Source organism: Diaporthe amygdali (assembly GCF_026229845.1).
Source record: "Diaporthe amygdali strain CAA958 chromosome Unknown NODE_1_length_4327563_cov_65_473760, whole genome shotgun sequence".
Taxonomy (NCBI): Eukaryota; Fungi; Ascomycota; class Sordariomycetes; order Diaporthales; family Diaporthaceae; genus Diaporthe; species Diaporthe amygdali.
The window spans coordinates 2,017,827-2,041,733 of NW_026517021.1; the positions used below are offsets into that span (position 1 = coordinate 2,017,827).

General features: G+C 51.6%; 8 protein-coding genes across 8 annotated transcripts; 3 read left to right on the forward strand and 5 right to left on the reverse strand.

Moving 5' to 3' along the window:
- Window positions 1–348: 348 nt before the first annotated feature.
- On the reverse strand, window positions 349–1,597 carry J7T55_006199 (uncharacterized protein; the record flags this gene model as incomplete). The annotated part of the gene is made up of 2 exons (XM_053141676.1): window positions 349–474; window positions 536–1,597. 2 exons carry the CDS (start codon window positions 1,595–1,597, stop codon window positions 349–351), a joined length of 1,188 nt encoding a protein of 395 aa, XP_053000965.1.
- A 2,856-nt stretch (window positions 1,598–4,453) lies between these two features.
- Window positions 4,454–5,772, forward strand: J7T55_006200 (tetrahydroxynaphthalene reductase; the record flags this gene model as incomplete). Its single annotated transcript, XM_053141687.1, has 3 exons — window positions 4,454–4,658; window positions 4,970–5,568; window positions 5,635–5,772. The coding sequence occupies 3 exons, from the start codon at window positions 4,454–4,456 to the stop codon at window positions 5,770–5,772; spliced, it is 942 nt and encodes a 313-aa protein (XP_053000966.1).
- A 277-nt stretch (window positions 5,773–6,049) lies between these two features.
- Window positions 6,050–6,673, reverse strand: J7T55_006201 (uncharacterized protein; the record flags this gene model as incomplete). Its single annotated transcript, XM_053141697.1, has 1 exon — window positions 6,050–6,673. One exon carries the CDS (start codon window positions 6,671–6,673, stop codon window positions 6,050–6,052), a length of 624 nt encoding a protein of 207 aa, XP_053000967.1.
- Window positions 6,674–8,536: 1,863 nt separating this feature from the next.
- On the forward strand, window positions 8,537–10,385 carry J7T55_006202 (uncharacterized protein; the record flags this gene model as incomplete). Its single annotated transcript, XM_053141709.1, has 4 exons — window positions 8,537–8,689; window positions 8,753–9,252; window positions 9,319–10,097; window positions 10,162–10,385. 4 exons carry the CDS (start codon window positions 8,537–8,539, stop codon window positions 10,383–10,385), a joined length of 1,656 nt encoding a protein of 551 aa, XP_053000968.1.
- Window positions 10,386–11,347: 962 nt separating this feature from the next.
- J7T55_006203 (uncharacterized protein) lies at window positions 11,348–12,472 on the forward strand (the record flags this gene model as incomplete). The annotated part of the gene is made up of 1 exon (XM_053141720.1): window positions 11,348–12,472. The coding sequence occupies one exon, from the start codon at window positions 11,348–11,350 to the stop codon at window positions 12,470–12,472; it is 1,125 nt and encodes a 374-aa protein (XP_053000969.1).
- Window positions 12,473–13,098: 626 nt separating this feature from the next.
- J7T55_006204 (uncharacterized protein) lies at window positions 13,099–14,315 on the reverse strand (the record flags this gene model as incomplete). Its single annotated transcript, XM_053141731.1, has 2 exons — window positions 13,099–13,640; window positions 13,715–14,315. 2 exons carry the CDS (start codon window positions 14,313–14,315, stop codon window positions 13,099–13,101), a joined length of 1,143 nt encoding a protein of 380 aa, XP_053000970.1.
- A 1,484-nt stretch (window positions 14,316–15,799) lies between these two features.
- J7T55_006205 (uncharacterized protein) lies at window positions 15,800–16,490 on the reverse strand (the record flags this gene model as incomplete). The annotated part of the gene is made up of 3 exons (XM_053141741.1): window positions 15,800–16,005; window positions 16,119–16,248; window positions 16,320–16,490. The coding sequence occupies 3 exons, from the start codon at window positions 16,488–16,490 to the stop codon at window positions 15,800–15,802; spliced, it is 507 nt and encodes a 168-aa protein (XP_053000971.1).
- Window positions 16,491–18,526: 2,036 nt separating this feature from the next.
- Window positions 18,527–23,388, reverse strand: J7T55_006206 (uncharacterized protein; the record flags this gene model as incomplete). The annotated part of the gene is made up of 3 exons (XM_053141752.1): window positions 18,527–22,774; window positions 22,894–23,214; window positions 23,305–23,388. 3 exons carry the CDS (start codon window positions 23,386–23,388, stop codon window positions 18,527–18,529), a joined length of 4,653 nt encoding a protein of 1,550 aa, XP_053000972.1.
- Between the last annotated feature and the right edge of the window lie 519 nt (window positions 23,389–23,907).

Below are 23,907 nucleotides of genomic sequence, written 5' to 3' on the forward strand. Positions count from 1 at the left end.
GTTCTAGTTACACATCACTTTAGCGTTGGGATGGTGTTTAGTGATGCGATTTCATTCTTGTCGGCAGGAGGAACCTTCGATTTTCAGCACGGGCACTTGTGTATATCAGCCCGTCCTCTTTTCCACATCCTATTCGATTCGAATTGGTGAGACTTGGAGGTCGATACATGCTGGCGGTGTATGTTGATGCGTCCACGAGGACAATCCGATCACGAATTATTCCGAGCCTCGTTTTCTCTCGTAGATTGGTCTGACATGGAGTTGACAATGCGCTTGTTGAAGTCATATGTTTCTCTGCGCAACCGACATTGCTCCTCTCTAGACTCCCCACGCTTGAGCACTGGCTCTCTACGACTCTAGCTGCTCGTACAGCCCCAGCTCATATGCTTTCATCAACTCCTTCACCTGCGTGTCACCCGAAGGTAGGAAACTCGTGGCGAACAAAGCCGTCAGCCCAGCCTCACGGTCGATAAACTGCAATTCGGATGTCAGCCTCCGTCAACGTGATTCTTGGTGATGATCAGTGTCAACTTACCCAGGAGAGGTTATATGCACCACTCCACTGCAAGAAACCCTTCCTCCGGTGCGCATTGCCGCCGGGCGTGAGCAATCCCGCCAAACTCCATGAGTACGCCTCGGCCGGCTCGGGCGTCCAGCCAACGATCCAGTCGATGTGCCGGAAAGCCTCAACTAGCGTAGCCCGGTCTTTACCATCATCACTGAGCAGTGGCGCGAACAACAGCCTCGCTGTGTCCCTGTTCAACACCCTCTCGTCATCGTCCAGGATGCTCTTAACAACCTTCAGGTAGTCTCCCATTGCAGCGAACATTCCTCCGCCCCCCATGCAGTGCTTTACCTCAGCCGGGTCGACGCCGGCTGCCTCAGGTGGCGCGGGGATGGCCTTGCCGGTCTGCCCGTCCCTAATTGACAGCGCCGCGACTTTCCCCGCGCCCCCGGGAAGCCGGGCAGGGAAGAACGTGATGTTCTCGACACCCAGCGGGGCGAAGATATGCGCCCGCATGAACTCCTCGAGCGTCACACCCGAGACGACCTCGACAAGACGGCCCGCCCAGTCCAGCCCGGGCCCGTAGGCCCAACCCTCGCCGGGCTCGGCGACGAGCGGGTAGTCGAAGGTGTCCTCGACGCTGCGCCGCCCCATCACGCTGTCGAGCCCCGGGTCCTTGCCGACCGACTGCGCGTAGCGGCCCGTGACCTCCGTGTCCAGGAACGTGTAGGCCTGGCCGTAGCTGTGCGACAGCAGGTGCCGGAGGGTGATTGTCTTCTCGCGCTTCCTCAGGATCGGCTCCCCCGCCGCCGAGAAGCCGGCCAGGATGGGCTGCGCGGCTAGCGTGGGGAGGTGCGGGGCGATGTCTGAGTCGAGGGTGATGAGGTCCTGCTCGATGGCCTTGGCGGCGGCGACGGAGGTCAGGAGCTTGGTCATGGACGCGAGGCGCAAGATCGTGGTTTCGTCCCACGGGCCGAAGCTCTTGGTATAGTTGATCTTGCCATCTTTGGATTTTGCTAGCAGGACGGCGCCGGGGATGGTGTTGTCTGCGAGGGCTTTGGAGAACTGTGCCTCGAAGGGGAGGGGATCCATGGTGCTGGTGTTGCTTGAACTGGCTTCCGTAGATATTCAAGCAGAGGAAGTGGAAGGAGTTGGGTGTCGACCGAATTGATTAGAGATCGCATGAGTCGTCTGCATATATACCTCGGCGCAGAACAACTGGTGTCGTCTTCTCTCCTAGATGCTGCCAAAGAATACCAATCCAAATCCTTACTAGGCTGTTCCCGTCTCCAACGATCACTCTTTATCTTGGTTCGAACCACTCGGCATCGTCAGTAGCTGCACCCACAAACTGCGGGACGTGGCCATTACAAAGCAAGCGGATTACAAACACTGAAAGTGCATGTCAACCCACCTGACAGACAACGCACTGCGCGAAGTTGGACCGTGAGGCCGCAGAAAAGGAATTCTATTGACATTTGCTACGAGATCATTAACTATGTAGAAATGTTGACTCCCAACACTGGACTGCGCGATGGCTGGGCGGTATCTTGAAAAGGGCCAATCTTTGATGAAGCTGGTTATACCTGATCGAATGGACATCAATCACCGCCACAACAGCTTTCCGACGTCACCTGTAAGCGCCTCAGAGCTGCGGTCTATGATAGACTCATCAAGATTCCATCATAGCTCACTTGAAGTTGAATAACATTGTCGACGAAAGTGTCATAAAAGGCGAGCAGCTGCTCATTGAGTAGCAAGCTGGTCGATTTCATGACATGTCCAAAGGCAAATCTGGGCGATTCCGTCAGGACGAGCTTTAAATATTTTCAAACATGACGTATAAGACAAGAAGACAAGCACAAATACTCACCGAGCATCTTATTTCTGGAATGGCGAAGAGTGGAGCCCATGCCTGATCCGGAAGGAGCACATTCGGCCGAAAGGAAACTTGGATATTCCCAGACGTCCAAACACACGATGTATGGGAGTCCAGACACTTCCAAACATTACCTAGGAAGGTAATGAGCAGCCTATACAACGCCACTGAAGTAATTCCCCTGCGTGAGCCTGACATCTAACGAGAATGGGTAGTGTTGGCGAAATTTCCAAGCTACCATATGAAAGAGTGCATTCCGCGGAACGGCAGAGGCATGATTCATGTAGGACTTGCAGTCAAAAATAATCTTAAAAAAAAGAATAAGTAAGTAAATAGAGAATGAGAAAGAAAACAAGAAAGAAACATACTCGGCTGCCATTCACGGTTGTAGTTTTGCAATTCCACATCATGAGCATGCCGCGGATCCCCAAATTTAACACCTCAGCTTGAACAAATATTCCCCTCTTGATACCTCGATGAATGCACGGCAATTTCTTGGGCCGAACCAGATATGCTGCAAATCATGCAGAGATGATGTCCCTGAAGCTGCGGACATCTACGGGCATCTGCGCTTGGCAGATACATGTTCACGGGATCTGGTTGATCAAATCCCGTGTTATGGCTGGACATAGACACTCCTAGGGAGACCACGGAGGAGTATCTTAGTGTGGAAAATATGTCAATTATGATTTTCCCTGTCACTGACTTGTGGCGTGCTCCCTCTGTGACTTCTAGGACAACATGCCCCTGCTGTCAATCCTTTAGGCCTCCATCAATGATACTCCAAACTGATTGATATATATGACTCTCTTGAAAGCCGACAGTCAATATTTTGTAAGACTATGTGGTCATGAAAATTGGCACATGACTACGCCGTGGTTGAGGAATGCCTAGGTATCTCGCAGGATCTCGGGCACGTGAGTAAGAATACCTGGTCCGAAAATCATTTTGAACTTGTATATATTCGGCTTGGCTCCGATATATCACGACCTTGCGAACCTATGCGTCTGATTCAGCACTTAGTCTACCTCAATACGTTGTACGCATGCATTTTGTGGGGAGTTGTGGAGAGGAACCTCGATCTAAACAGTGCAGAGAGCAGATACGGTGGATAGGGACGATTAGCCTGAGATGGTGCAGTAGGGGTGGCTGGCCATTCCACCAGTGACAATATTGGTTAAATTTAGTTCGGAGAAACATAAGGTTCGTCATAGGCAGAAAGGGATAAACCAACTGCCTGAGAAGGCGTGTAATCTTGGCTAGACACGCCGGACCTCTCCAAGGGCTTAGGCCGGACAAGTAGACAGGGGCGCCAGCCAGGCCGTACACCTCCTGACTGGCGCCGTGTGTTTTGAAATTCCAGCAACGGAAGAAGCGAACAGCCGCAGGAAAGGGTCAAAGGAGACTGTATCGAATCAAATTACTTGTATGTTGTGAAGCCAAGTTCGTCGCTCGGCTGGGCTGCACCGAGGGTGTGGGAGCTGATACCGGAGCTGGACAAGTCGGTGACGGACACTGTCTGAGCGCTGGGTCCGGGACACCGGAGCACTAGCAGGTAGGGTGTGCGCTGGTGTGTTGCGCCGGGAAGAAACGCAACGGCAGACTTCGGTTGATGGGCCCCTGAATGATGGGCAAAGTTTCGAAACTTGAGCCGTCGAGACATTAGTCCAGACGAACAGACTCGCAAATTACCTCGAGCGCCGTCAAAGCCCAGATAAATCCGAGCCCGCCTGCGGATTTGGAGGCCTTGGTGAGACCCCCTGAGTGGACTGCGCCGGCACGGCGACCGAACAGCTGGGCGCTCGAGATTACTCGTGCACCGGTCTCTCCAACAATGTCCGTAGGTGCCGTGTGGTTGGGACTGTGGGCCTGCAGTCCGGGCGGCAGGGCCGTGACGATGTAAATGGGATATATATTCCATCAGCCACCTTGTAATCTCTGCATCTTGAAGGAGGACAACAAGATTCAACTTTCTATTGAGATACCCAAAGAACGCCTGTTATACTGCCGTCCCAAGCGATACTTTTCCGTCTATTTCAGTCAGATTCTCACGAAGCATCACCACAACAATGGCTCCCGGCTTGACAGAAGAGACCCCTCTTCCCATTAACGGAACAAATGGCAAGGTTGTCGAGAATGGCAAGCACACCATCACTGAGGAATTCCAAGACGGACCCGCGCCCTCTAAGAAGGGCAAGTACAATGCCATTCCAGGGCCTCTAGGTCTGGCATCAGCTTCCCTCGAGGGCAAGGTTGCGCTCGTGACCGGTGCTGGTAAGTTTAAACTTTCTTTTCGACCCAGCTATCTGGGCCCTTCGCCATCCGATACCCCCCTGGACGTTTCTCCCGTCATTGCGTGCATCTTGCCCAGCCATCGGTTCGGTCCACGGCATCAGACCCCTGTGGGATGCGGGCCCGGACGGCGGGTGGGGGAGTCCGGTCGGCCCTTGAGTCCCTGCGCTGGACCGGCTGAGCGGCAGGGGTCAGCCGCAGTGATCAGCCGCAGTACTCCTAGTGTACCCCCACCACTGCCTTGACGGAGATAACCACGAATGGGAGAAAAGAGCTGACATGCTTTTCCTTAGGCCGTGGCATCGGCCGTGAGATGGCCCTCGAGCTGGGGCGTCGCGGTGCTAAGGTCATCGTCAACTACGCCAACAGCAGTGAGTCGGCTGAGGAGGTCGTGGCCGCCATCAAGGAGGCCGGGTCGGACGCCGTGTCCATCAAGGCCAACGTGTCCGACGTCGACCAAATAGTGTCGCTCTTCGAGCAGGCCAAGCAGGTCTGGGGCCACCTTAACATTGTGTGCTCCAACAGCGGTGTCGTCTCGTTCGGCCACGTCAAGGACGTGACCCCGGAGGAGTTCGACCGTGTCTTCGCCATCAACACCCGTGGCCAGTTCTTCGTGGCCCGCGAGGCCTACAAGAACCTCGAGGAGGGTGGCCGCCTGATCATGATGGGATCCATCACCGGCCAGGCCAAGGGCGTGCCCAAGCATGCCGTCTACTCGGGCTCCAAGGGCACCATCGAGACCTTTGTGCGCTGCATGGCCATCGACTTCGGCGACAAGAAGATCACTGTCAACGCCATCGCCCCTGGCGGTATCAAGACCGATATGTACCACGCCGTCTGCAGGGAGTACATCCCTGGTGGCAAGACGCTCGACGATGATGGAGTCGATGAGGTATGCAATTCCCTAGTACTCATCCGCAGCCTCAATTCTGTGCATAAACTAATATGGGCTCCCTAGTTTGCTGCTGGCTGGTCACCGCTCCACCGTGTTGGCCTTCCCATCGATATCGCCCGTGTTGTCTGCTTCCTTGCCTCCCAGGACGGCGAGTGGATCAACGGCAAGGTCCTCGGCATTGATGGTGCTGCTTGCATGTAAATTATAATCGCGGCTTCGTCATGCATGTGTCCAGTTCGGGGTTGTCATCTCTGGTGTGATCGCATTGGACATTCCAGTTCAACGCTCGCATCTGGCAGGCGTTTTGATTTTACAGCACCTCTCTAAATAATTGCTCTACCTAGGCATTGTCACCACAATATATATAGATGAAATAAGAAGCCTGAGACATTGGACTTGTGTCAGTCCTAAAGTATTATTTTTCTTCTCTACAATTTGAGTTATGCCATATTTTGCACTTTGCGTTGACCCTTGCCTATCAAACCAACGACTCAACGTACGCGCGGAGGTCTTTTCCTTGTTGCTCGAACAATTTCTGCAGCGTCGGCTTGATAGCCAAGAGCGAAAGGATAAGTGGCTCCTTGTAGTATGTCTCGTACGACACGTATCTCGTGATTCCACCCCCTTGGTCCACCAGGATGTTGGGATGCTCCGCGACTATCAGAACGCCCAACATGGTGACATTGCTCCGCCAGGTAGGCATGTTCTTTTCAAGCCCTGTCACAACCTCTTCACTGGTAGTGTTGATGAACGGAATGACCCCCGAGGTAAAGAGAGTCATCGGCATGTTGACATAGACATCCTCGGGCGTATTCACTCCGGGTGGCACCTCCACGTCGACTACGAAACTGTTCCAGAGGTGATAAGAGTTGTAGTCGATCAAGGTGTTGTATATGACCTCGGGGGGCGCATTGATGAGTTCCTCTGTGCATATTGTGAAAACTGCGTCCGTATCTCCGTATGTCGGCGTGGGCAAGGTGGAGGTTGAGTCTTGAGGACACCGGAGACTGGCCCAATCAATCGCGCGCTTAGGTGGGGTTGCCACTGCATTGGTCACAAGACTGCAAGCAGAGACATAACGAAGATAGGCTGAGAGGCGCATCTTGGTGGCTTCGATTTCATTTGTGAATTGCGTGTTGTCTTTGCAACTTCACAACACTGGGACCCGTCGGGTTGAAGAAAGGGAAAGACACGTTCTGTTAAATTTTACCGCCCAGCAAGCATTGGCCCTGAGGGGCAGATGCCCAGATGGACCCATCTTTTGACTGGAAGTAGTCAAGTGCAGCATGCACTCCTCGATATTACTCCTCGATGTTACTCCTCGATGTTACTCCTCGATATTGACATGATCGACACTAGTTCATCAGCAACTGGACTAGCGGGTGTTTATGTTCTGTAACCACACCAATATTGGGGGAGGGCGACCTAACGCCCAACTTCAGAGTAATTACCCGGATGTCCATGGTAGAAATTCTTGGAATACTAAGTCAACTTCACGACCTTCCAGGAATCTTAAATATTGAATACTAAACGATATCTGTGTACACGAAGACTAAGCCTTCCTCCTGTTCAATGATGACTGGGCAGGCGAGGTGTTTGCCAGCAAGCTGCATATTCAGATTGCAGATGCATGTTTTCATCTCGTGCAGTCTCGGAGCCAGTGTCTTCCTATCAAAGTCCTATTACTTTCGCTAAATCCACTGGGGGGACGTACTCGGCAACATGGCCCGCGGCAGTAGCAGTCAGTCCCTGGCTACCACATCTCGTTCCTCCCCGTGTACATAGCACGGCACAGATTCAACAGACGAACAGGCTGGTCTATTACAGCTTTGCAGTTGTTATTTGCCATTGAATTATTGAATTAATAGATATGGCTATTCTCACATTGTCCAAATATAGCCTTGGGCTTCTCCAAATACCTGTCTCGAGCTTTGTATATGAAAGATAAACGTTGAACAAATTTTCGGGATCCGTGTCAGTTATCAAGCTTGTCCGGGGCAGGTCATTTCCTGCCATGGTCACGCCTCGTAGGACCAGACGGCATTCGACTCCGTCGTCCAATTCTAAATTAGTACGAATGTGGCGCTTCGGTAGCTTCAGCTTGACCTAACGAAAGGATCAGGAGGTGTGGAGCCAGGGTCTTGGGCGCTACATGGCCGGAAAGAGGCATTGTATTCAATACCTTTGGAGGTTTTCGACAAGTTGTCGGGCTTCAGCAAAAGGGGTCGTTGTTTACATGTGCATGAACTCACACGGGATGACCGGACCTACCCATTTCCCATGCGAGGGACTTTGTGAAGCATGTCGAGGTGGCCGTCGGTAAGGATATGCTGATTGCACGTGTGCAGGATTCAGATTGCTCGTTCCAGAAGGATCATTTGCAACTGCCGGCCTTCCCTTGGTCAAAACAAGTGTCCAATTTTGCAACTTTGTCGCTCTTCCTACGAGTGCAAAGTTTCACCGTTCATCTCGTCTGAAGCATGTGGTCAAGTGATAACGCTAGAGGAAGTTAAATGCAGCAGGCCCTCTGAACGGTGAACAACGATCCAGTAGCACATGGATATGGCTAAACAGCTGGATCTAACGCGTCGTCGCTTGATCCTACTGACATTAATGCGCTAAATCCTGATCTATGCCCCGAGTGCTTTTACGTCGGATCTCGGACCAGCTAAACCGGGCCCACATCCACGTTAGCGAGTCGTGAGGTTGGCTGTTGGCTGGACACCAGCAAGCTCAACCCCCCGGAAATGATTGCAAATCCAAGGCCTGTTAGCACGGTCCACTCGACTGGGGCAAGCCGTGGCAGCCATTGAACCTTGACAGCGTCCCTGAAACTTGGCGATCAAAGAGGCCGAGCCCAATCCATCGCTCCAGAGTCAAAAGACACACATCCCCTCTCATGAGTGCAACATTGCTCAGGCACTGCACATAACCCGCGTTCGTGCGAGCATCACCCAACGCCACGATGGCGATAATAGGACTTCCTGACAATATGTCTACCGCAGGTCTTATCGCTCGCACTGCAGCGGTTCTCTCGGTCCTTGTCATCGTCCGCTTTTTCTACCGGCTGTACCAAGTACGGATGTTGTTTAGGGACGCATCACAGAAATATGGCGTCGTGAGTCCTGCTCATTTATGCATGAGTCTCAACCTTGGCCAAGTACGCTGACTTGCTGTCAAGTCAATTCTCCCTCATTCATTTTGGCTGGGACATCTTGAGATAATAGCCAAGATACAAGCCAAATACCCGACAGACCTTCACCAGCAGTGCATGCCACTGCTGCTTGCTAAGGAATACCCTGAGGTGGCGGAACAAGCAGTCCTCTACCTCGACGTCTGGCCATTCTCTCACCCTATGTTAGCAGTCTTCCACCCGGATATCATGGCGCAGTTCACCCAGGACAACTCAAGGCCGAAGCACAGCCAAATGCGAGAAGAATTCCACATCCTGAGTGGATGCAATGATCTTGTCAACCAGGAAGGCCAGGTTTGGAAGACGTGGAGAAGTATATTCAACCCCGGCTTCTCCGTCAAGAACTTAATGTCTTTGATACCGGCCTTCTTGGAAGAGATCCAGGTCTTCCGGGATTGGTTGGGTGATGTTGCAGAGAGCGGCCAGATCGTTCAGCTTGAGCCCAAGGCCATGCGCGCAACTGCTGATATCATCGGACGGGCGGCACTGTGAGTACAAGTAGTCAGCGATTGTCATAATGGTGGCACAAGAAATATGCTGACAACAATGTTCAGAGGAGAGCGATTGGATTGCCAAAAAGGAGATAACCCGTTCTTTGAATCACTTAAAACGGCTATTAGCTGGATCATCGCGGATCACAGCCCTCCTAGTATCCTCAAGTCGATGCACCCTCTCCGTCGCATCCAGTTTTGGAATAGTAATCGCATCATGAAGAACTACGTCAAGCCGCTGATCGAGCGAGGCGTTGCCGAGCATGCGCAGAACAAGAGCGGCTCTACTGGGCCCAAGACCATCATGTCTCTCGCAATCAAAGCCTATGTTGACGAAGTGCAAGGATCCTCTGGCGTTCCAGGCGTCGACCCTACATTTGTGGAAATCGCAGTCTCCCAGATTAAGATATTCATGCTTGCTGGCCACGACACGACGGCCTCGACCCTGTGCTTCATTTATCACCTTCTGAACAAAAACCAGCAAGCGTTGGAAACCATCCGGGCCGAACATGACGACGTTTTTGGAAAGGAGACTGATGCTGTGCGAGCCAAAATATCTTCAAACCCGCAGCTATTGAATCAGCTTCCATTCACGGCTGCAGTCATCAAGGAGACGCTGAGGCTTTTCCCACCTGTCGGGACTGTTCGTCAGGGCTCTGAGGATTTTTTTCTCACGCACCCGGACACGGGAATCCGCTATCCCACAAAAGGAATGATGATATTCAGCTGCAGTATAGCTTCGCAGCGTACTGAGCAGTTTTGGCCCCGACCAAACGAGTTTGTCCCGGAGCGATGGTTCGCAAAGGAGGGTGAACCTTTTTATGTCCGAAAAAATGCCTTTCGTGAGTATTAGTGTCCGATCAAAGTACAGCTGCTCGAGGCATTGAACTAACAACTTGTGAAAAGGCCCATTTGAACTGGGACCCCGTAACTGTATCGGCCAAGAATTGGCTCAGCTGGAGCTGAAAGCGATATTGGCCATGACTATTCGCGACTTTGATATATCAAGTATTTGGGACAAGGACGACCCAGAATGGTTTGGAGACCAAGCCTATCAGGGAATGCTGGCCAATGAGATAACAGGGCATCCGAAGAAATATATGCCTGTCAGGGTAGTGAAAAGGGACTGAGAACGTTTACGATGCTCGGCTAGATTTGCCACATTTTCTTGTGCTATCCGTGGAAAAGTCTTGACCCCAGACCAGAAACGTGCAGCAATTGCTGTTGGGGCACGTGGCGTAACTTGGATTCACTTTTAATCGCTTCTCTGTCCTCGCAGCCTGGCGTGCCAAATCCACGACAATATCAGGCCGATAGGTAGAGGCTAGGAATAAGTGTTGGTCAAAATGCTCAAATAATGTCTCAACGATTAACATACACAAGACATGAAATGCAATGGCGAAAGTAATCAGCTACCACAGCTGCCCAGTTCAAACATTAGCGTGGCCGTTGACATTGCTGCGACTTCACCCAGACTAAGTGGCGATTTTGTTTGGTTGGGTCCAGCCAGCTTGTCGAATCAGACATCTTCTAGTGAAGCAATGTCAAGAAGAAAAGATTGGATGATAAATTTGAACGCTTTCTAAACTAGAAAGCCTAGTCGGCATTAAGACCTCGGACCTAGCCGCTCCTAAGCAAGCGAAAGTGTCCGAATCAAGCCGGCGGATTACGAAGGGCGGATTGAGGCTAGACAAGGGTCTTTGCACATTCGGGGTCCGCAACTGTCCTCAATGATGATTGGTGAATTGACGACAATACTGGACCTTGAATGACTGCTTTGGTGCATTTGGGGCTGAAGCTCGGCTTCATCAGCATGGGGCATAGTTCAAAGAGCAGTCTCAGTCAAGTAACCGGAGTTAAGATCTCTGTGGCTTGGGAGGAACGGAATTCGAGTTACTGACTGAGTTTCCATACCTATGTCTTCTGAGCCATGAAGTTATATAAAGTCATTGCCCTTCATTGAGTTCTGGTCTTTCTATCCAGCCAAACCCAAACTCAAGATCAATATCGTCTCAATCACACTCACAGACCTAAAGACTTTTCGTTTTCGACGAAGGAACACTTAGTCCACCCTCGCAAGCCACCCTCAAAAATGGCTGGATTCTTTCAACCTGTCCCAAAGCCGTCGACGGAGCTGGGCCGTCTCCGGGTTCTGTCATCGAGTGCCGGCATCCGAGTGTCTCCGTTGCAACTCGGCGCCATGTCTTTAGGCTCAGCCTGGTCTCAGGCAACCGGTTCCATCTCGAAGGAGCAAGTTTTCGAGCTCCTTGATGCGTTTGTCGAGGCAGGAGGAAACTTTATCGACCTTGCAAACAATTACCACAACGAAGACTCCGAGAAGTGGATTGGAGAATGGATGGCCGAGCGTCAGAACCGCGACAAAATGGTCATCGCCACCAAGTATACCATGGATTATGCGTCCTACCGACTCGGTGGACCCGGCGCGGCCCCAAATCACACTGGAAACCACAAGCGTGCTATGTATATGAGCCTGCGAGACTCCCTGGCCAAGCTTCAAACCGACTATATCGACATCTTGTACCTTCACTGCTGGGACCATACGACCTCTATCAAAGAAATCATGGACTCGATGCACTTTCTTGTGGCGGAGCGCAAGGTTCTCTATCTGGGAGTCTCTGACACCCCGGCCTGGATCGTCAGCGCCGCAAACGTCTACGCCACCGAGGGCGGCAAGACACCCTTCAGCATCTACCAGGGACGTTGGAACATCCTTGAGCGCGATTTTGAGAGGGAAATTATACCCATGGCAAGACACTTCGGCATGGCTCTGGCTCCCTTCAGCGTCCTAGGAGGCGGTCGGCTCCAGTCAGCCCAGCAGCTCAAGCAGCGCAAGGAAAAACTCCGTGGTGCGCCTGAGCTCACAGAAGAGGAGACCCGCATGAGTGAGGCGCTACTGAAGGTCGCTGGGCAGCATGGAATCGAGTCTGTCACGGCGGTTGCACTTGCCTATGTCATGCAGAAGGCGCCAAACGTCTTTCCTATTGTTGGTTGCAGAAAGGTGGAGCAACTGAAAGATAATATTCAGGCTCTCAGCATTCGCTTGACGGACGAACAGATTGCTTCTCTAGAGAGTGTTAAGAAGTTTGACCTAGGGTTTCCGTTGAGTTTCATTGGAGAAGATCCGAATGTCACCGGACACAACTGGCTCCAGTCAACGTGGGCGAATGTTGTCTTCCCAGCTGCTATGAAACATTGAGATTGAAGCTAATGACTTTCGTTTCATACGCATTACATTCTTGCATTAGGGGCCTATGCTGTCTTCTCATCAGTTTCGACGCTGTGAAATAGGCATTTAGTTTGATGAATAAATACTCGAGTGCTCTCATTTCCTGGTTTTCAAACTTTGTAAGCCACTGCCAATTTGCTGACTCTGTTTTGCAAGTTAGCATAGCCTTTGCATTCTTGACAAGGCTGTTCTACGGCCTAAAATGACTAGATTACTCGTTAAGGCTCCCTACCGAGCGAACAGATGTTGATACAGACCTCTGGTCAGCCGGATGTTTTTTTCAGGCTTGCACTAGGCTCCAACGCTGACATAGAAGAGCCTCGATTATTGAGAGGACGGGTGCGTTTCTTGCGGCACATGATTTGCAATCGAATTCTGAGCGGTAATTTGGACTTTCGAAGGTTTTCAAACTTCGGGAAACCAAATTACTATCTGTTGACGATGTTCAAGAAAATAGATAGCCGGAGCATTACTTGGACTCAATTCTTGCATTGCGGCGATCAGAAAACCCAGACAAAAATAAGCCACAATCCGCAAGCCTAGCACATTCGAAAACCAATTGTGACATTCATTACAGCCCAGAACAGTATTGCTTTTCACTTTTGAAATCTTTTCAGCATCGAGTCAAGCTGTTCATGACGAATGAAAGCGTCCTCAAATGTAGCATACTTGCTCTCATCGCCCTCGGCAAAAGCTTCGTAGAGAGCTCCGATGTTTCTGACTGGGCCTGGGAACTCAGTCTGCCACTCCTGCCAATGCCACTCAATGGGCTTGGCCTCTCCTGTCGTCAGATCATGCAGTTCAATTGAAGCGTCTTCGCCCATGTTGATATATTGCCCTTTGTTTGTTAGACGTAAGCTGCCCTTCTCGCCGGTGATAGTCCAAACCAAGGCTGGCTGATCTGGGTCTGGAAAAGCTGATCCAGTTCGCCACGCCGTCACCAAATGGGCGTCGCTGCGACTGACTGGCGACTCCGGTAGTGAAGCTGTTACAAGGACCAAATCTGGAGAGTTTGTGGGGATTTCCCCCACCTGTTTGCCTCCCGGGCGGTCTAAGACCTTGATCTTGGGGTTTTGAATCTGTAGTAGGGCATCTGAGTCTTTCGCATCGCCTAGTACAAACTGGATGGGATCCCAGGCTGTAAAGGAAGTAAGTTAGTCAGACTGTATCCGCGGAGTATTGGCGTAAATTCAATTTGAAATTCAGACTGACCGTGCCCAAACCAAATTGTGTAGTAATTTCCACCAAATTTGCTGTCGGCAAAGTATTCCAGACCCGAGAATATAACATCACTGCCTTCCTGTTTGCCGTTGATGTTGACATAGCTATTGACAACCTTCCCGATGGCTCCACTGGCCAACACGTCCTTGATTCTGACAATGTACGGTGCCAGCCTCGCTTGAATAGCAACAGCCGTCCTGCCACCGGCTTTCTTCGAGAGATCCACCAATTCCTTTGCTCTGACAGCATTTTCTGTCAATGGCCACTCGACAAGAACGTCCTTACCAGCTTCAACACTTGGTCGGACCGTATCGTAATGCTTATCCACACGGACACTGCACACAACGAGATCCACATCAGGGTCTGCGGCGAGTTCCGCAGGTGAACCGTACGCGCGAATATCCTGTGGATTTGGGAGCTTGAAATGCTGGATAGAGTCACGAGCACGTTCCACAGTCGAACCAAGCAGTGCCACAATCTGAAACCGTTCTTGTCCTCGTTGCGAGAGCAGGTAGGGCAGATGAGCTTTGGCAGCCCAGCCGGAGGTCGAGGTCGCGGAGAGGCCGATAAGTCCAACGCGAATAGGAGCCATGATCGAATGTTTTCCAGAAATTTGGTGAAGGGGCAATAGAATTGGCAACAGATGAGTGTTGACATGACCTTATATTCCCTTGAAGGTTCTTAATAAAGAATAGCTTTCCTTTAATGCGGGGCCGAATACACCCCTCCTCCTCGGACGAATAATGCAAATATGTATTTATCATCAAGGCTGCGACATCCAAGTGCTTACGAATCATAGGCATGGGAAACGATCTGCTCACGGAGACATCCGTCATACCCTTCAGTGTTGCGTGATTTGGGTCTTCTATCGACAGTACAGGTGTGTTGCCTTCAATTTTCGTTCAATTCCAGAACAAATGTTTCTCGTAAGCGATTTGAAATCGATGGCCTGCATTAATTTCCGTATGTTGTATAAGCTGGGGCGGATAGATTCGGCCGTCTGGAAGTCTCCGTCAAATACCTACTAGTACCGTTGCGGTCTTGGACGCGGAGATGCCACATTGTCTGCATTTTGACGCGTACAAGTCAAGAAAACATCCTCAGAAAGGTCGAGTCTTAAACTGTAAAAATAAATGAGTTGGTCGGTGACAGTAGAAATCAAGATAGTCGAAGTCAAGTCCGAACTCTCTTAGTTGCCCGCATTTGAGAAATAGAAGCCATTTACTACAAAGTTTACCAAGGTATTCACGTATAGCTTGGGTTTGATAGCGTCTTCATCTGAAGTTGAATTGAGACGAACGTCCACAGAATCTAAAAATTACGGGCGCAGATCCTATCGCTAAAGCATTCTTGGGCTGTTTGGAAGCTATGTATCAAATTTCAACGATTCTTGAGGCATATTCATACAATGGCGGCCTTCAAAGCCCCAGCGGTCTCTGAGTAGACTTCAGATACATGAAAGAGTTCAGAGAATCCACAGGAAGCTATTTAATACACTCACAGACTACAAGGAACCAGGACACTGATTCTCTGTTGGGTGACTTCATCACCCATCAGGGTAGTAGATCAGGGTAGTAGGCTGATTCCGAGACTTTTCAGGCAACCGTTATGAACACTGCAGGGCAAAGCGCGTGGTCAACGGTGAGAATGTGAAGTGTATCATCATCTCTTTCCTCATGAATAATCAAACAACATTTGTGGAATAATCTCTCAGCGCGTCCCTAGTTAGTCAATACACTTGCTACGTATTAAAAGTGCAGATTTTCTCTATAGGACGGTAGACACGCCGAGCGAGAGAAAAAAAAAAAACTAGATTTTGAATACGTCTCGACGCAGAACTCAAGTGCCTGCTAGTTGTTTTGTATCATGACTGCGAGTCTCGCAATAATTTGGACATTGTGGGGGGGGGGGCAAAAAGCTCGAAAGTACATTTAGGGGTTGCCGAGTAGCACGCGTTCTGACTGACATTGTTTCATTCTGGCAAGCTGCACCTCTATCTATTGAATCTACAGATGTGGTCGATATCAATGTCATGAAGAAGCTTTTTCGTCTCAAGAAGGAACGGCATCTGCACGCTTAGTCCGAGTCGTCCTCTCCGTCAGCCTGGTCCTCTCCTCCCTGGGCATTGGCGAAAACGGAGACAGCCTTCTCGAAAGCTTTGTTGCGTCTCTCCTCGAGTGCCGTGGCGGAAGGCTTGAGGTTATCAGGAGCCTTCTCGGTCAAACTCACAGAGAACTTGGCTCCTGCCTCCTGGCTGCTGAGCAAGTTCCTCTTGACAAGACCTGTGGTGTAAAGAAATTAGTCAAAGCTCTGGATTTATCAATTATGAACACACAATTCGGATATATTTGATGTAGGAGAAGGTAAATGGATTTTGTCAGCAGGAGCCACCTACCTCCAACGTGCAACTCGTCAATGCGAGCCTTGTTCTGAACCATGGTCTCCAACTCCTTCTCCGTCAAGTCTACGACCTTCTCCATCTTGGTGAGGATAACTTGTGCCTCCTCAGGAGTAGGATCAGCGCCCTAGTTGATTGAGTCAGTACTCCTGTCTTTCACTTCTAGACACTTGGTAAATAGCCCTGGAGTCTACTCACATCGTACTCATTGATGCTCTTCTTGATCTCAGAGACAATTGAATTAGTCTTGCGCCCGAGCTTGATCACGTCACCGAGCTTCATGTTGGGGCCCTTGTCGGCGATCTTGATGGACTTCTCCAGCTTGCGCTGAATAGCGTCAATGTGGCCCTGCACTTTCTTGACAGACATGATCGCGATTGAAGTAGTAGATGACTTGGCTGGAAATGGATGGAAATGTTGTTCGCTTGTTGTTGGTGAGGAATAGTGATCTCTTGGGAGAGTCTCCTGCGGAACACACTTCTCTTAAATACGCTCTGAAGCTCTATACATCATATGAACCTGACAATTTCATCTGAGCAGCCGCTCGTGCTCACGACATGTGGCTCACGATGCCGAGGTCGAGACATCCAGAGCTGTCACCCAAGATCAATGCGGCTCCTTGTTTATATCTCAAGCATAAAGCATAAGCCCGGCATTACGCAAACTTGGGCATGGGGGACGAACAGTATCACAGCACACCCGTAGGGTTTCTGGTAGGTGGCACCTGGGGAGATGGTGGCCAGGCGGGGAACTGAGGCGCTTGTTTGGTCGCAACGGTAGGTTGAAAGAGGAAAGCCAAGATCCGCGACATAGCTGCCGTTCATGCGGCGGCACATCGCGGTCGTCCCCGCAGAATCCAGGTCAAGGATCAACCATGGGATTCAGCTGATTTTCCTTGTGACCGGTGGTCAGGGTATCAGCATTCACATGCTTAAAATATTCATTCCTGTAAACTTTTTCTCGAAAGTCGTACTATCTTCGAGACAGTGGGTATTGTATACGGATGTGATCAATTGATTGTGCATCCAGTCAGAGGTCCACCTTGAATGGACAGCGACAATACGCATATGATTGCACTCTCAAACTACATCTCTTTGCTTTTGGAGAAGTTCTGACGAGGCACATGAGGAGGCAAAGGGATGGTGAGGGAAGCCTCGGCTGTCCTCCTGTGGCTGAAGCACGCGCTTTTTGAGACTCCGATTTCATGCCACAACTCGTTTCTGGGATCTTGGGCAGGTGATGGCCATCGGCAAAGCAGCCGCCCAAAAAGCCAAACAACGGCAACCTGTGACACATCGTGGCCACCTTGGATGACGACGTCAAATTGCTTTTCCGTCGATCCATGGGTTGGGTTTCTTGCGTGTTGAAACACTTATCCTTGTCCCAAGGCATTCTTCCCGAAGGTCTGAGCCAAATCTTTCTTGACACACCGAATGAGGCCGCCCACACCTTGATCAGGCATGTGAATGCCATGCCAGTCAAAGAATTTGCCAGATGTGATGTTTATGTAATTGCGCGACTGCGTGTGTATCTCAACTCCAGTATTGCAACAACGATGCATACTGTACGGCAGAGCAGTTAATGTAGGGTAATGAGATACAGCGATTGCTTTGATCAACAGCATCTTCAGTACGTCTACGATACCGGAGTGCTCTACTTCGGTACACCTTACCAGAAAATCGATACCAGTCATGGGTTTCATTGAGGGAAAGCACCCAAATCGATCCTAAGCGACCAGGCACTGGGAAACTAGAGACCAGAGCACTGTGCAGCTCTGATCCAGCTTTCACATTTGCCCGTGTTGACTGGTAAAAACCGCGAGAGCAGTCGTCTTTGAAGCAGCAACTCCTTTTGGACTATTAGATACTTCGCAATTGATCATCTTTGTGAGCTTGTAAAGTTTTCAATAATCCACAAGAAGGAAATCGGGCACTGCGCATCAACTTTTAGAGTAGAAATAGAAAAGTCCAAGGCACGCGCATTTCCTCCACCCGACCCTGCTCCAGTCGATATTTGGGACTACACTCCGTAAAAGGTCCAGGATGGTAGAGAAAAGAAGGGGAAAAAAGGACTGGGTATAGGTATCACATATCACAGCGCTTGAGGGGCTCAAAATTGTTTCCGGTGCCTTTTCATTGACCCTGGATGACGGCATCCCAACTCGAAAGCAAAATGCCACGACCAAGGTGTATCTACTTAGCTATGCAGTCGATATTCTACACGTGTTCAAATAAGATCCAACCCATTCTATCTATCATCGTTGCTCATGCCACTCGTGAAAATGCACGTCAACATATATCCCACTCCAAACCTTTTGATCCCGCCCTTCCACCACCTATCCATACAAAATTTCACTCATTCCAAAATCAGGCAAGACAAAAATCCTACGTCCTTCCACAGCCACTTCACTGACTACCAACCCCAATGCCTCGAGCCCTTACAAGCCTGCCCTTATCTAGTACAATCTCGAAATCCGCGTCCTTGACGGCCTCCACCCGGTGCGCAATGGTGATGACCGTGCTCTGCTGCAGCTCCTCCCTGAGGACCTGCTGGATATAGAACGCGGTCTTCTTGTCTATGCTCGCCGTCGCCTCATCTAGGATGACCACGGGGCTGCGGCGGAGGACCGCGCGGCCCAGACCGATGAGCTGGCGCTGCCCCTGGGACAGATTCTTGCCGCCGCCATCAATCCGCGTGGCGAGGGTGAAAGAGAACGCATTTTGCTTGCTGCTGTCGTCGCTGCCATTCGTCACGATGACAGCTGCCTGTCCATTGGTGGGTTTGGGCCCGCCGTTGCCGTTCTCCTCCGTGTCGATGGCCGCGACGTCGCCACTGCTGCTGCTCGAACTGGACGACGAGCTCTCACTGTGGGGGTCGGATGTGGGTTGTGAGCCGCCCGGTGTTATTGAGCCACTTGCGAGCCCGTCTTCGAGCTCATCCACGGCGCCAAGCACCCTCCTCAACACCAATTCACACTCCTCATCAGAGTGCTCGCCTATGGGATCCAGGTTATCCCTCAACGTCCCAGGGAACAGCACAGGATCCTGCGCCACAAAGCTGATGCGCCGTCTCAGCGCGTGCTTGTCTACCTTTGCCACGTCGACGCTTCCTATTCTGATGCTCCCCAATGTGTTTATGGATTCGTCATACTCTGGCAGCATCGTGCCCAGTAATGTCAGTGCAAGAGTGCTCTTCCCGCTACCGGTGCGGCCGGTGACGGCGACAGTTGCGCCGGCAGGGATGCGGAAACTCAAGCCGCGTAGCGATGGATCAAGGCCCTTGGCGTACCGGACCGTAACGTTGTCGAATACAATTTCGTCGTCGTAGCCCGGCCATGCGGCTGGCGGGTCGAAGTCGCCGCGGGGTTCCTCCTCTAGGTCCATGAGCTCAATGACACGTTCCACGGATACAAACTGCATCTGCAGCTCGCCGTATTTGCGGCACATGTTGTGAGTGCAGGCAACAAAGTTCGCCGCTGCCGCGAGAACGAAGCCCACCGTGCCGGCGCCGAGGCCTGTGAAGAGGGCCGACATGGTGAGGATGAAGGTCGAGAGCGCGGAGAGGGCGTCGAAACGGAACATGAGCCATGCTTGGAGCGACCAGTAGAAATGATCCATCTTCTGGAAGGCGTCGGTGGTAACGATGATGCGATCCTGGAAATGCGGCTGGGCGCGGAAGGCGCGCACAGTGGTCAAGCCCTCGAGAAGTGTGCCAAAGTTGGACATCAGAGGCGAAAGGGAGACCATTTCAAGGCGGCGTAGAGATTGCGAGGCAGGCAGGAAGCGCATGAAGATAAAGACGAAGAGGGTCGTCATTATAAGGGCGATGGCGAGGAAGACGGGCGCCGTGGAAGCGATCACAAAAAGACTTGATGCCCAGAACATGAAGTACCATACGACGTCACGAATCTGTGTGACAATCTGTCCATCGATGGTGCCGATGTCGCTCGTCAATCGGTTCATCAGCCTGCCAACAGGGGTAACGTCGTAGAAGCGGAATGTCGCGTTGGCAACTTTCAGCATGACCTGTTCGAAAAGGTGCTTGCCCGCGGTGTAGATGATGAGCACGATGGTGAGGTCAGAGAGGACGAAGGATATGAACTGCAGTAGTGCGATGATGAAGAACCAAAATAGCCATGGGCGCACGTTGACGTCTGGGGGTGGTAGGTCAAAGTCGATATTCCACCAGTCTTTTGAAGCAGTAGTGACGCCAAAGGGAGAAGTGTTGGTCGCTTGAAAGTTGTACTCGGGCTCATTGTTGGCGGCGAGATAGAACTGAGATGATCCACCTGGCTCGTAGGATTCTCCCCAGACCTTGAGGAAGTAGAAGTGTGTCAATCGTGACACTCGGAACATGACGAAAAGAATGATCAGAAGTCCCCAGTACCACAGATTACCTGCCTTGATGTACTTCCAATACACGGAAGCCATCACACCACCATGAGCACGATATTCCTCTTCGATGAACTTGTCAGGGATGACATCCTCATCTGCATCGGCTTGTTCTTCTTCATCTACTGACTGGCGGCGCTGCTCATCCTTGGCTGCAAAGTGGAGCAGCTCCTCGTGGTTGCTGATTTCTTCGCGTGAGATGACAGTAACAGACCCGGATTGCGAGATCTCGAGTACCTGGTCCGCATGCTTCGTCAACAGGTCCATCCTGTGAGTGACGAACACTATCATTCGCCCTTCCATAAACGTCTTGTTCGTTAAAAGATTCCGCAGTATCGTCTCGGCAGTCTGATGGTCCAATGCGGCAATAGGGTCGTCCAGAAGCAATACCCTTGCCCTGCTATATATCGCTCTTGCCAGTGCGACTCTCGCCTTTTGTCCACCCGAGAGGCCGACACCGTTCTCTCCGATCATGGACAAATCGCCAGCTTTCCAATTTGCCAGATCAGGGATCAGGCAGCATGCTGCCAGGACCTGGCGATACCTGACCTCATCGTATCCGGACGAGAACAATATGTTTTCCCGGATGCTCATGCTTTGCAACCAAGGTGTCTGCGCACAGTATCCGATCATCTCGTTCGGCACCGTCCTTCTTCCGCCCCGGTCGTCCAGTTCGCCGAGGATGGCATGTAGCAGCGCCGTCTTGCCCGAGCCGACCTTGCCACACACGGCCGTGACCCCTGGACCAGCCTCAAAGGAGACATTAGAGAGAACTTGTTTATGGGCCGGAGAGCCCGGCCACGAGAACGAGGCATCTCGGAACGTAACTTTGAGCTCTCCAAGCCGCTCTGTACCAGACTCGCCGTAGGTACCCGAGCCCGAACCGTACTCCTCTTCTTTGTTCGGCTCAGCCATAAAGCTCTCAATTCTACCCATGGCTACACTCGCATTCAAAAGCACGGTGATAAGACCAGGCAACTCGTTCAGGCTTTGATTCAGCATCGTAAACAAATTCAGTGCCGGGAATGCAACATCAATCCGCAACGGTTGCTTGCCAATGATGGTGTACGCGTAGAAAGCAGCCACGGGGAAGAAGTAGGCAGAAATCTTGTTCGTTGCCGCGACGGCCTTGCTAAGCAGGTTCACGATGACCCTGTACCGCAACTCCTTCTGCCGAGAGGCCAGGATGTTCCCTAGCCATTTGTCCTGCCAGTCGTACCATCGTAGGTGGCGTATAGCTTCGACAAACTGTGACGTAATCTGGAGCTTGACGTCGGTGACAGCTCGGCGGCCGCGTTCCCAGCTGACAAGGAAGCGGATGATGAAGATGTTGAGGAATTGAGCAAACAGAATCAGCAGTACACCGCCTAATGCCGCGGGCCCAAGAATCTTCCAGATCAGGACGATTGTGAGAACGAAGTTCATTGGCTTCGTGAATAGATTGGCGAACTCCCAGAAACGCTGGGCGATCTCGTAGACATCGTTGCGCATCAGATTGAGAATCTTGCCCATGGACGCAGGGCCTGTATTGCTCGCCTCGCCCTTGTTCTTCTTTTCGCTGTTGTCATCATCGATGTCGCTAGGGAAAGTGAATGCCTTGCGCATCAATGTCTTTTCGTAAATCATGGTGATCATCTCGCCCCTAGATCGCTCGTAAGCTCGCCGGCAGAACCAGAGGTTGAAAACACCCGACTGGGCGCCGATGAGGCGTGCCATCAGTATAAAAACTCCGTAGACGACGGCTACGTTCCGATTGGGGTTTTCTCCTTCGAGAGCTGCGAGAAGCTGCTTCAGGAAGACGACCGGTACAAGGGAGCATATTGACTCGAGGATGCCCAGAAGCGTGGTGATTATCAGGTCCGGTGCGTTGACCTTGAACACGCGGGCTAGGACCGACCCCTTGACGTCTCTGAAAAGCCGATGCAGGCGGCTGTGCTGGAATTCGAGCGGTAAAGTCCATACATCCTCATCGTGAAGCTGCCTTTGACACCCCATCTTTACGACCGGCGACATCCAAGCCACAGACATCCAATGCCACATCGTGAAGTTATCCTCGGGGCTGCGCAGGCTGACTGTGGGCGTCGAGTGAGGGGCGCAAATATCCTCGCTGTGGAGAAGCGGGTCGCGTAGTGGCATGTTCAGGATGAAAATCATCGACGCGAGTGTGGTGACCGTCTCAACCCCCCAAACCCAGACGGCTGACCCAGAAAAGATTTGCAAGATTGTGCTGAACATGACAAGCTGGATGAGCAGCAGCGCGCCCTGTAGCACGAGTGCCGCCCCGGGGGTTGATCGAGGCCTTTCTATAAGTAAAATAATTATCGTAACGACCTCGATGCAAGTTAGTACTGGCTTGATGGGCAAGATTTGGGGATATTCACATGTGGTATCAAAGGGGTCAAGAACAGTGGACCTGCAGCTGGGTGCAGCGCAGCCAGGATGCTGATCACAAGGCCAATCGTCGAGCCCAAGACGAGAACGACTGTCGAGAGGCCCCATGCCCGCTTCTTGATGGGGATGAGGTCGGTCGAGATGCCCTCTGCCTCTCCAGGCTCCTCCGCTGCGAAATCACGGAGCCAGATCGGCCTACGGTGCCATGCCGGCCGCAGGCCATATCGCGATATTAAGAGTAGAAGCGCGAAGACTGTGGGTATCCATGCAATGGCACCGACGCATTCTCCAAAGATGGCAAATTCATTGATCTGCAGATATCCGTCAGCAAGGGGCCGTGGCGCTGTCTCGACCCTGAGGGATGGGTGGTCAGGTCTAAGCTTTTCCGGGAACGGACATACCCAGAGTTGATTGCAGCACTTGAAACAGGGCCGCAGAATGTCCCATGAAAGGTAGGACGGGGATGACGGGGACGAGGACATCATGACATAGGTAGAAGCAAATAGACAGAACGGATGAAAAAGCACTGCAGACTCATCGTTCGCCCGTGGTAACAAATCGGGATGGAATCAACGGAAAATTCTCAGTACACGAGAAGACGTCGGAAAAGCGGCTGAAAGGTGGAATTTACAATAACCAGTCGAAAACAAGGGTTCAGCAGGGACAAATCGCGATTTGCCTCGAGGTGGCCTTAAGGAGTAGCGGTCTGGACCAGGACAGCCTGCAGGTTGGTTGTCTGTCACTTTCTGGCGTCTGTCACTGCTGCTGACTGCGTGCCACGAGAAACGTGCACCGTTGACGGGAACTGCGGGGTGGTCACTGGCCCCAGCAGCTCGCAGTTCTCGGCAGACGGTGATGAACAAAGCCACAAAGTCAGTGGAGACATCCGACTAGACGGAACGCTGGCCCACTCTTCTCAGTGGTTCCTTGCCGGTGGTAGGCATCATTAGCGTCCCGCTGACGCCACGACGCTTATCCTCATGGCGCGTTCAATGTTGAACTCG